Below are 12600 nucleotides of genomic sequence, written 5' to 3' on the forward strand. Positions count from 1 at the left end.
CCTGGAAGTGCTCAAGGCCCTGTTGGATGGGGCTCTGATCAACCTGGTCTAGTGAGAGGTGTCCCTGCCCACGGCAGAGGGGTTGGAACTGGATCGTCATTAAGATCCCTTCCAGCCCGAACCATTCCGTGATTCTGTGGTTCTGCTTTAACACATCTCAACACTGCTCTAGAATTCAGTATAAATATAATTTAATATAAAATTAAATTTGTTATAGAATGATTACTTATGACAAGATACTATTATCGAATTACCTTAGAAATACCAGCCAGAATCTAGAAACTTTGATGACAGCGAGTACAGAGAATAGCTGAACAGAACTTGTGTATGAGTCTATGTTCTGTTGAAATTTCAGGTTTGTGTTTACATTTGTCCTCTTATGCCTGATCCCAGTGCTCGGTTCGATAAAGGCTGAAGAAGCATGTAAATGGTTACTGGAGAAGAACCTCAGCAGTAATGATGGTTTTTGCAAATTTTAAAGTGATATAAAGTAACAAATTGGAAAATTCTTCAGGAAATGTTTGATGAGAAGTTGTGTTCAAGGCACTTAAATTAAACAGTGGCGAAGTTAAATCCTTTAATTTCTACATTGTTTCAATTAGCCAAGGGGGGAATCAAGAGACTTGCTCTCCTAACGACACAGGAGAGCCCTTAATAGTCTCTTCTAGACTCAGTTTAAATTATTAGTGATGGAAGTGGAATTAATGGTTTACAGTTAGAGTAGAAATCACACTGGTTCTGAAAGCAGTGTGTGAATTATTTACTATTAACACTGTATTTTGTTTGTAGGTAAGACAGGTCCGATACCTGCACAGAACAGCAGCACAAAATGCCACTGGAGCCTTATTTGTGGTAAGTGATCTGCCTTGCTGTAAGGGGGATGTGTCAGGGGAGTTTGGCATATGCTTTTTCTAATCTCCCTAAAAGCTTCTGATTGTCACAACTTTGCCTTAGAAACCTCCTAGCATTTACAAAAAAGTGTTTTATTCAATAGAACTTTTTATTAGAGTTGTGATGGAGTATTATCAAAGGGCTTTATGTTAGATTTTGGCCTTTTTGGCCTTTCCTTATATAGTGAAAACTCTTAGTATATGATTGCAGATGAGAGTTTGCTTAGACTTTATTTCATTATAAACCTGTTCTTATTTCCTTTATTTATTGGAGTTAATTGAGTTTGTAATTGAGGCTCATTAAACTTTTTGCAGGTGCAGTTACTTGATTTATGAAAATTGCTGCAGAATCACACTTAGGCTCAGGTCTTAGCCCTATTTACACGAGTTGAAAAGTGCTGTTCTTGTTCAGGTTGTATATGATATAGTGTGTTGCACAATGACTCATAATTGAGGTCATTAGGCATTATCAAGATAGGTATAAATAGTAATAGTGAGTACAAAAAAAGTCCTCAAATTTAAGTGTGTAAAGCAGCTGTGTTGTCTGTCTACCTCTGAAAAGAACCTGAAACATCTCAAGAGAGGTGTATTCTGTCCCATTCTATTCCATTCAGAGCTTTAGCTGGTCTGCAGTTTAACAACTGAACAATTTGGCATTTTCCCAACACTTGACAGAAATCAACCCTTTACTAGAGAGTTGACCACTGTTGAAAACAGGTGCTCAAGCATTTTTGGACAGATTTGTTGTTGTTGCCCTTGCCTTTCTGCAGCTGTCTCTACAGCTTTAATCATAAAATGAAATTAATGGCATTACAGTATGTGTTTTGTATACTTTTCCAGAAATCTGAGCAGGCATTGATGATTAATGGAGTGAGAGCTAGCATTCAAGGAATAGAGGAAACGTTGTAGGCTGGCAGTTTAGGAAACTTCAAGTGTAGTTGGAGATGGGTGAAGACAGGCAAAAAGTATCTTTGGGCACCCTAATGGATGTTGATGCCTGACATATGAAGCTATATAGCTTTGTAAATTCTCCAGGAATTTTTCAAGATTTATGTAATTGTTTAAATTATTTGCTGCAGGGAGGAGCCTGGAAACAGAGAAAGAGAAGTAGAAAAGTTGAGTGTTTTGCAGCTGTTTATTTAATAGCACTATTGATGAATATTATTCTGCAATGGAATTTTTGCTAGAGGACCATAGGAAATACTTTCTGTGGCCCATTTTTGTTGGTTTCTTTGGGGTGTTTTTTTTTTGGTTGTTGGTTTTTAATAGGGTAATATTTGTTCTTCAGTGAAGTAAAAGACAGTGAGAAGACGACAGTTTGATGCCATTGTGTGTGTGTAATTGTTTACCTTAAGTAAATTTCAGGTGCTATTTAAAACAGCAAATTTCAAGGGAAACTTGTCCTGCTGATTTAAGATGAAGGCATTATTTTAATCAATACCAAGTGATTATATACAGTTAGAAAATGGGACTTCCCCCCCACATTTCTCTAGAGGAGAAAAAAAATTCAGAAAAGTCTTATTTTTCTGGAATAATATAAGCCAGTGAAGTGTCAGAAGTTGTTAAAAACTGCTTGTAGGTGAATAGTGGGCTTACCTAGAGTAAGTCTAACCTGTTTGGTGGTCTTCTTTGTATGTCAGTTTATACACCAATGTCTTGGTTTTGTTGTGCAAAGCATATCGGTGCTTCTTGTTACACTTTCCACATATAAAATCTATATGCGAGGAAGGGAGATGCCTGCAGCGTATTTGTTTTATAACAGCAGAGGACAGGCTGGCAGGGGACCTCGTTGTCACTACATGTAGTATTAAAAGGCGTTTCTGTTTTCTATGCCTGTGCATCCCTTTGCAGACATGTTACATGTTGGCAGAAACACACAGAAGGAAGAGAACTTTTACTGAAATGCCTTTTTATTCTGAAACATCCAAGAAGAGCTTTTCTCTCAACCATTAAACTCAATCAGGTGCCATCACAGGCAGCTAGATTGTACTTCCAGTGAGAGTATATCAAGTTAAAAACTAGGTAGATTGTTTGCCAGTTGTAATGTAAAAGTGATGCTCCAAATCTGTCATTTCTGACTAGGGAAGGCGAATTCCAGAGACACATTTATTAGAATTACCTTTCTCCGTTGAAAGATAATTTATTGTAATTTATTATCATTTCTTTGTTGAAACATGCACTCTTTTTGACTTTTGCCTGTCTGTAGCCTCCTTAGCAGCTAAAACTTAGCTGTTCTGTTTTGTGGTTTTCAACACATGGACTGAATTTCCATAACACATCAATTGCCCTGATGTGGTCTTTGTCATAGGGGCTTCAGCACAGGAGGTTAAAGAACTGCTCTGTCATTGTTTTAGTTACTTGTGACAATGGTTAGTGAAATACTTGGGTTTGAGAGCACTTAGGTTTATATCTTGAGTTCTGCTGGAATACTGAATGTAGGGTACTTTCCCTTTAGAGGAGAAGTAATACATTTCTTTTCAGTGCTCATTTGATATGGATTCTTAACAGGTTGCTGCCCTAAACATTTTCTCCCCTGCAGAACACACAGTTGTCTCATTTTGGTTTCCCATGCTTTGGACTGGTGTTTTACCACAGGGCATGGATCAAGTTTCAGGCCAATTTTTTTGCTGTATTCTAATTATTCTATTTTAATTTTTCAGTGCTCTTTAATAATTTCCTGCTAAGAAAGACAGATGATTAGATCACTGAAAAAAAAAATGGCCCAGGTTGGTGTAGCAAAAAGAACATGAGATGACCATTCAGCAGCCTTAGTGCCTTCCATGGGAACATATTGGCATCCATGGATTGGGTTGGCCTTTGCAGTGCAGGTGTTCACACTTAAGTAGGTTAGGCTGAATGCTGCACTACAGATGTGATACAGTCAAGATATGAACAGAATGAAAACATCGTGTAAGACTTTGGGAAATTGGGGAGTACGAGACAAGACTCAAAAAAAATGCATGGATAGTGCTTGACCTTTCTTTTCAACAAATTACTGTAGTTGGTAAAGACATAATGGTACTCAGTTTGTGTGTGGAGGAAGCCTTAGTATATGGGTTTCTTTTCATAACCATCTCTTATATGAGGAAAGAATGAGAGACCTTGGACTCTTTGAGAAGAGAAGACTTGGGGGGAGGGATCTTATCAATGTCTATATATACCTGAAGGGAGGGTGCAAAGAGGATGGAGCCGGGCTCTTTTCAGTGGTGTCCAGTGACAGGACCAGAGGCAATGGCCTCAGAGAACATCAGGAAACGCTTTTCAGTGTGAGGGTGATGAAATACTGGCATGGGTCGCCCAGAGAGGTTGTGGAGTCTCTCTATTCTTGGATATATTCAGAAGAAGCCACCTGGACAGTCCTGGGCAAGCAGCTCTGTGTGTTCCTGCTTGAGCAGGGGAATTTGGCCTAGATGACTTCCACAGGTCCCTTCCAACTTCAACCACTCTGTGATTTAACATAGTATTCTTTCCCATACTGTGTCCTCATTTCTCATCTTGTTCTCCAGAATCCGTATTGCAAAAAAAGGTGGAGATGCACCTCTGTCTTTTAGGAGCAAATAAGCGCATGCAAGTCTCAGATAAATGGTGCATTGTCAGACAAGTGTAAGACTAGGGAAGATATAATACATTTCTAAATGCTCAGGAGGCCCAGAACTGTGTAAGCTCTCAATCAAAACTATTGAACTCTCCATGGCACAGAATTACATCAAGCCCTTTCAGGAAAATTGAAAACATAAAAGGTGGCATGATCTTATTTAGTGCTTACCCCTGGTGTAGCCTTTACAATACATCGTGGAACCTCACTACAGCTGTATCTGTAGCTTCCAATATAAAAGTCTTTATTATTCTTCTACACATGTAGGGCATTTAAGGATACCAGTTTAGAGATGATACACTGAAAAGAACAGCTGCTCTAGACAGAGATTTTAATAAATCAAATATACTTATTTGCAAAAGAAATTGAGATGAAGTACAATTGTAACTATCAAATAGCTATGGAAGGCAAAATAATATCAGTCTGAAATAAAATAGGCATGCAGATTTGAGAAGAAAAGGCTAAGTTATGGAAATACTTGTCATGAATCATGGATTTGACCAGTGCAGCTAAGACATGTAAAGGTCTATAAGGGAAAAAAATAAAAGTTGCACAGTAATTCCAGTAATTTTTTCCTCCATCAGCCTTTTTTTGAGAACTTTGATTAAAACTGGTAGAAGACCCTCACCAACACTACATACAAGTCGTCAAATTGTTTATCTGGAAGCATCAATCTGAAATAGTAGCAATTGTGTTCCTAAAAGCTGTTTTATCTTGTAAACTACACAATAAGCAATAAATACATACCCTTTGAATACACTAATATTTTATTAGGTATCAGCTATCTTTCTGTAATTCCTTTTATTAGGGGAAAGTCATCCTTGGTGGAGCAGTATTTATCAGCTGTAGTTTCTGTATTTGACTTGAAACTGTGGTGAGCCTACATGCTTTCAAATTGATGGTGGCAGTAGAACCATCTACTTTGGGATATAGGCAGGATAAACAAAAGTAATCTCTGGCTAGACCAGCAGATATAATTGAAATATTTGCCCTTTCAATATTTCCATCTTAAATTTTGTAAATCCAAGAATAGCAATGGACATACATGTTCTAAGATCTCCACTGATGATGGTCTTTCAATATGTGAGTATCATGTAATGTTAAGATTTTTCATTCAGTCCTTTGCTGCTCAATAAGAAGAGTACAGTGTGGCAACTGCAAAATCATCTTCAGTTACTGGAGGACGTGATCAAAGTGAAAGTCAGCAGAGGGGGCTTCTTTCTTCTAAATATACTTTCAGAGGTTTTATTATTAGCTGGTTGTGGATAACTTTTAACATGAAGCCTCAAATATAGCTTGCTTTTCCAACCCCAACTTCCCACTTAACATGAAAATTTCTCAGTTTCAAAATTGTGTAACGTTCAGAATTTAACTACAGGTATTTAAAGGAAACCATAAAAAGCTGCTTAGAGACATATGAAAATTTTGTGCAGAAAGGTTTTCTGGTGAATAAGGATTTTCATCAGAACTAAGGTTTTATTACAGGAAAATGTCACTCTCTTCAAGACTTCCAAATTTGTATTTTCTGAAAATAGAAGAACTAATTTCAATTTAATGTTTCCCTAGAAGACTACCTTAAAAATAATACGATAGAATACCTTATTTTGGAAATACTAATTCAAAATTCTGCTTTTTCTATTCTGATTGAGAATGATATATAAAATTAAAGTTTCAAAATCATTACAAACCAAAAGAATGTTTAAATGGATTAATAATGTGTGTTCAAATGTGCAGATGTTTTAGTTATATAGCAAGCTTCTTGGTAAATTTTGAAGTTTGTAAAATTAATGTTTCATGGTAAAAGGAGAAATGGGCTGTTTTTTTTTTTTTTAAGTTTCTTGTTTGTTAAGGTATTAACCAGAGGACTCTTAAGTTTGAACATAATTGCCAAATTGTATTATCAGTGTTGAAGTGCATTTTATAACAACACCATATTTCTCAATAAATAATTTTTAATAGGAAATAACAGGAATAAGTAATGGTTTTTGAGTAATGACTTTATCAATATTTTTATAACTTTTCAGAATACATTTAATCATTTGAGTAGTATGAAATTTTTATCTGGAATATATCATTTTTACTTAAGCAACTCAACTGTAACTGTCTAATGAGATGTTTTACAACAGTAAATATGTCCTGAATAATTTCCTGAGAACCTATTTTTATATGCTTTTCTTTCTTTTTTTTTCCCCCTGAAGCACAGAGATAGTCCTGAAAATAATCCAGATACTCCATTTGAGTTCACACCTGAAAACCAAAAGGTATGCAGACAAAAAAAGGTTAAATATACAGACTTTGTCTTTTGATCAATACTGATTTGTTTTCCTTCTTTCCCTTTAAAAAGCGAATAGAAGCTATCATAAAAAACTACCCAGAGGGACACAAGTCTGCAGCTGTCATGGCAGTACTGGATTTGGCCCAAAGACAGCATGGATGGTTGCCCATATCAGCTATGAACAAGGTATTTAGTAGTTAATTATATTTGAAGCATCATCTTACTGTTTTCTTTAAATATCTTACTAGAATATTAACTTTTATTTATCAAAGCATACTAACGTGGGAATTGACATGTGGCACAGAACTGTGAGAATTCCCTACAAGACTGCATTTTTAAAAATAAAAGGGAAAACTAATGCAGAAAACTCAGGGCTCTGTTGTTTACATAATATTAGCCATTGTGAGAAACTACAGACAAAAATTACATGAGCCCTAGTCAGGTAGGCTCTTTTCCCAGAATCTTCCTGGAAGTAGGAACAGAAGCTTCAAAGATTTTGTTCTTTGAATTTGGGGAAAGAAAACAAAGATAATGTTGGTGGGGTTTTTCTCCTCCCGGATTAGTGGCACTGCACACATTGCCTGGATTGTACTTAATCTCTAGGTCTGTAAAGAGACCTAAATCTCTGGGTCTCTACAGAGGAGCATTAGTGTACTAGATGTAAGGAGTATTGTGAAAATGCCTCATAGCAAGTGCCTGGAAGACTTATCACATTATTTATTAAAATTGTTTCAAAATAAGCAGGGAAGCAACTACACTGCTCCAAAGTGAGAGGTTGCATGACAGGAACAAAATACCACAAAAAAAAATCTTTTATATTCATACAAATAAATCCATTGTATTTTATGTTACAATCTGGCATATCATCAGTTTTAAAGTGAAAACATTTCAAGTCAGTCAAGATACGCTAAGTGAGGATTGTTACAGAAATTACTGAAGGAGTTAAATGCGCATTTAAAGAAGAGAAACTCATTTTTCTACAGCGTAACATAAAAGCCTCAAATCTCCATTAATGCTGTCAAAGTATTTTTGTTTATTTAAGTTCCAGATTGATTTTACGTTTAGAAGGATCTTAAGCCTTTGAAGTGAACAGATTTTTTCCATGATTTGTTGTTTGCATGCTATAGAAACTGGAACATAAAACAGTTACACTGTTGAAACTAGAGCCAGTTCTCAACTTGAGCAGTTTGCCAGAGTTCCAGGTTAATGAGGTCAGGGATACTTGCACAACTCGCTGTGTGGAGATCGTGCTTCACTCCCTATTTATTAGCTGTGACACCAGTCTGCAGATGTAGCCATGGTGTGTCCCAGAACCTGAGGGAGACGTGCTCTGTAAGATTAGGTGAGCGTGGTACCAGCCTATAAGTATTCCCTTACCAAAAGGTTAATGTGGGCAGACTGGTACAAGTTTGTTCATTCACACAGCAGAAGTGCAGTGTGAGCCGGAGCTGGCATTGAAAGCTAAAACCCAGCTGACTCCTCGCATCTGCCTGTGTGACACTAGGTGCTGGAGGGGAGTTGACTCCAGCTCCTTGCTTTTCTAATCTGTGGCTTAGTGGAGTTTGTGCTCAAGCACGGTGATACAAGTCAGAGTAACTCAGGTGTCTGGTCTTGGCACTTGGAATACATTTGTGCTTTGGTACCCACCCCCTCACTCTTATTTATCCATTACTGCAAACAGAGGACAGGTGACTGTATTGAAATGGTTTTATAAATGCCTTTACTGCTGCCCTGTCAGAGTTCAATATTGCGTCTGTTTTCCCTGTGTTACAGGTTGCTGAAGTTTTGGAAATGCCTCCCATGAGAGTGTATGAAGTAGCAACCTTCTATACCATGTACAATCGCAAACCTGTTGGGAAATACCATATTCAGGTCTGCACTACCACACCGTGCATGCTGCGGGACTCTGACAGTATTTTAGAAGCCATTAAGAAGAAACTCGGTATGACACAAATTTGTAACACATTTGTATTTTTTTACCTTTGGTTAATGATACTGAAGTAAAACTCTTCACATGGGAAAGAAAAACTGGCCATGTTTGACTTAAAAATGTTCACATGGGCCCACCTCTCTAGCCTGTCAGGCCCCCTCTGGATGACAAACATGATGTTAACATAACAGGAATTCTCCATGGAAAAAGTCAATTGTGAATGCTGCATCATGTGGGACGTAAGGAGTACTCCTTGGTTTTGTGTTGGGTTGGGTTTTTTCCTCCTTTTTGCATGGTTATGGGGAGAAAGAGAGGGTAAGATCAGCAACTTAACAACTCTTCTCTTCTATGAAGTCAAAAGCTGTGCTTACGTTTCCCAAGAACCAGTGGTAAGAGCTGCAGAACAGCTGCTGATTATCTTGCATTTCATATACTGCATTGTCTGAAAAAGGCATATTTAGATGAAATTTGTCTTGTTACTGCAAAGATAGCTTAATTTCAACTGAAACTCTTGAAGCAGTAAGGATGATTCTGTAGCTTTTACAGAGACAGAGGCCTTACCTAGACTTTTATTATTTATTCCCCCCTTCCTTCTAAGAACTGGAGGAAAACTGCTTTTCAGCATTCAGGGTTCCATGAGTATTTTGTAGAGATCAGACTGTTACTTTGACTAACTGGCCTTTGGGGAGAGTCTGCATCTGTAGCAGTGGAATAATGTCATGGAAGCTAGGTATGTGTACAGTGTTGTTCAGTAAATAATCCTTTGTGTATAAACTTAGAAGTTGTTTATGAACTTGCAGCTAGCGATGTTAATGCTTGGATTGTGTTAATTTGGAAATTTAATACTCAACACTGTATATTAACATTTCCTATCAGCACATGAAAGCTCTGTTTCCCTACTTTGTATTACTAAAAATGTTCCCGAGAAGATCTGTTTCTTAGAATTGTCATTTCATGGTTATTTCTCAATGAATTACACCTGTAAATGAGGTTTCAAAAATGTATCTGAAATCTCACTTCATATTTTATTAGCATCTTCTGTTCAAGGGAAACATTTTGACTCGTTTAAGAGGGTTTAACTGTGCAAATGCTTGTAAGGCCAAAATACAAGTAATGCAATGTCTGTGGAGTACTTAGATTCATGCTTTATTCCTCTTGTACAATAACCACCGTTGAGCCTAATATTGTTTATTGGTTTAGGTATAAAAGTTGGGGAAACAACACCTGATAAACTCTTCACGCTGATAGAAGTGGAGTGTTTAGGTGCCTGTGTAAATGCACCAATGGTACAAATAAACGACAATTACTACGTAAGTACTAAATTCCTTTTTAAAAGATTAAATTTCCTTTCTGGTTACCTGTATTTTCAGTTTTTCCAGATTCTGAAGTTTTAGTCAGTTTTCAAATTCCTATTGGCAGGGACAGCTTATAATGTAGAGCATCTTTTAGTTTCTTGGCCTCTTCCTAGAACACTTCATCTGTATGGAGTGTATCATTGTATTTTGCATTGTATAAGAGGAATGACACATTTTTGTGATAGTGGTCTGCCTATAAATCTGGACTTTTTAAATAGGTAGGTATTGGATAAGCTTCTAGAAGCACTTGAAAGCAGTCAGTTGGAAAGCATGGATTTGTTTAAGAAGTGTTCTCTTGAACTGTACTCACAATTTTTTTGGGTCACAGCTGGCAGCATTCTGCACTTATGTGCAGTGCCATGTGTACAGTGGGTAGGCAGAGATCCAGCTCACTAATACAAGAAGGAAGCTGAAAACGCAAATCCTTGTTGTACAAGGCCAGCATCACCATTGTTAGTTTTAACATAATTTCTGCAACTGTATAGAAACTAAAAGTTTTAACATTAAAATGACAGTAGGCTTTTTAATTTTCCTAATTCTTTAAACAAGTATGTGTGTTAATGAATAGGATCAAAATTATCTATTCTCTTTGGTCATACCTAAGAGAATCACTAATTGATGAACTTTGAGTTCTGCAATTAGCACAATTGCTGACTCTTCCACTCTTCCAGTTTTTTTAAGATTAGGGCTTTTTTTTTTTTTTTTTTTTTACAGGAAGATTTGACACCCAAAGATATTGAAGACATAATTGATGAGCTAAAGGCTGGCAAAGTTCCCAAGCCAGGCCCAAGGTATGCTATATTTGTATAATACTACCTTCTTGAAGGCTGATCCTTCTGAGAAACTGAGTTACTATTCCAGTGATTTGAGTTCACCACCTACAGCTAAAAAGCATTAATTTACTGAACAGAACTGCATGCATTCAAAGCCAAAATTTACTGGGAAGAACTGAGAATTTACATGTTCTTGATGACTGACCAGAAGAGCATGAAATGTGAAAATATGAAATGTGAAAATTCTGATTTGTCTTAGTACTTCTTAGGTGACTGTCACCTGTTGGATATGTTGTCTAGATCATTTAAACCAACAAATCTGTGTTGGTTGGTTCATTGTATTGTTTTTTTCAATTTCTGAGAAAACACAAAAGATTGGAGGTTTGCAAAAGGGTTATTATTGCTGAACTTATCTTTTTTTTTCCACTGTTCTGTTTTAGCCCAACTACATGTTTGTGTCAATGGACAAATTAATTTGTCTTAGGTGTTACCTATTCCTATTGTTTCTAGAAAGATTTTTCTTTTTTTTATACAATAACAATAATCCTAAAACAGTTAGTTTCAAAAAACACAGGGAAGCATCTGTAACAAAAATAGGACTGGTAAAATTGGATGCTGCCTGGCCAAGCTATAAATAAATATAAAACTAGTGGTCCTATCTTATATTTCAGTTACGGAACTATTTGAATTTGAAACCCTTTTAAGAGTAGCATCACAGTTCTTTTGAAGGATGAATGAAAAGAACAAAAAAAATTAGTGGCTTCAGCCTTAAATCAGATTTGTAACTGTCTTCTACCCAGTGACCAACAGAAGCTGACATTGTAACAATACCAGCAATGAGTAAAACTGCTTTCATTTTTCAGGAGTGGACGTTTTTCTTGTGAGCCAGCTGGTGGCCTTACTTCTCTGACTGAACCACCCAAAGGACCAGGCTTTGGAGTTCGAGCTGACCTGTGAGCATTTTTGTAATATAAAATGAAATGTCTGAAAATAATAAAGTATCTGTAATCTAAGTAAATTATGTGCACTGATTGTTTTCTTCAAAAAAAAAAAAGTAACAGCAATTAGAATATCAAATTTACCAAGGTTTTAACTACTGCAAAGCTTAATCATAATTCCAGATTATAAGAAAAGTGGTTCTGTAAAGTGACTCACTGAACAAGTCCACTTATGATCACTGAGAGGTCAAAGTTGCATTTTTTGATCTGTCCATGAAAATTCTTTCAACTTTTTATAAGGTTCTTGGAAGAAACAATACAACTCACTCAATGGCAATTCTGGCAAATGCACAAGGAACCAAACTGAAAGGAGATTATCTGACAAAACTTCATCATATTATTTTTATTTCCACTTTATAAACAAACACATACAAACAGGAAAGGTTATCTGAGCACCATTGTGTTTAAAAAAAATAATCTGGTAGGTTCAGTAAAAAGTTATTCTTCTTGATCTTAAGCACCATACAGTCACCAGAAAATATGTGAAAATTCTTTTTATCATGTTACCAAAAAACCTCTCCAAATAGCAGGAGTACTCTACTGAAAGAATGAACAGCAACAGCAACAAGAAGCAACTTCCCCGACAAGTTTATTCAGTAGAGACAAGGTATGCAGTTGAGGGAAGACAGAATATACAACAGTTTAACACATGGCTAAGGGTAGTAATATCTGACAATGGGCATTTGATCTGCAGTTCCTTCTTTGACCTTACTGCTGTGTGCCAGCTCTTTTTAACAATCGGGGGGAAATTGAGGCACTTCTCTTGATATAAAAAAGATATTTT

General features: G+C 36.5%; 1 protein-coding gene across 1 annotated transcript in view; it reads left to right on the top strand.

Moving 5' to 3' along the window:
- NDUFV2 (NADH:ubiquinone oxidoreductase core subunit V2) overlaps positions 1-11836 on the top strand; it is a 12644-nt gene extending 808 nt beyond the window's left edge. Inside the window, exons 2-8 of the mRNA XM_018075239.1 lie at positions 790-852; positions 6684-6746; positions 6830-6946; positions 8534-8702; positions 9891-10000; positions 10760-10836; positions 11682-11836. Of these exons, the coding sequence (XP_017930728.1) occupies positions 790-852; positions 6684-6746; positions 6830-6946; positions 8534-8702; positions 9891-10000; positions 10760-10836; positions 11682-11775 (693 nt within the window). The 3' untranslated portion in view covers positions 11776-11836. The remainder of the gene's footprint in view (positions 1-789; positions 853-6683; positions 6747-6829; positions 6947-8533; positions 8703-9890; positions 10001-10759; positions 10837-11681) is intronic.
- Positions 11837-12600: the final 764 nt, after the last annotated feature.

This window comes from Manacus vitellinus, unplaced genomic scaffold, assembly GCF_001715985.3.
Source record: "Manacus vitellinus isolate BGI_N305 unplaced genomic scaffold, ASM171598v3 scaffold_1_pilon, whole genome shotgun sequence".
In the NCBI taxonomy this organism is placed as follows: Eukaryota; Metazoa; Chordata; class Aves; order Passeriformes; family Pipridae; genus Manacus; species Manacus vitellinus.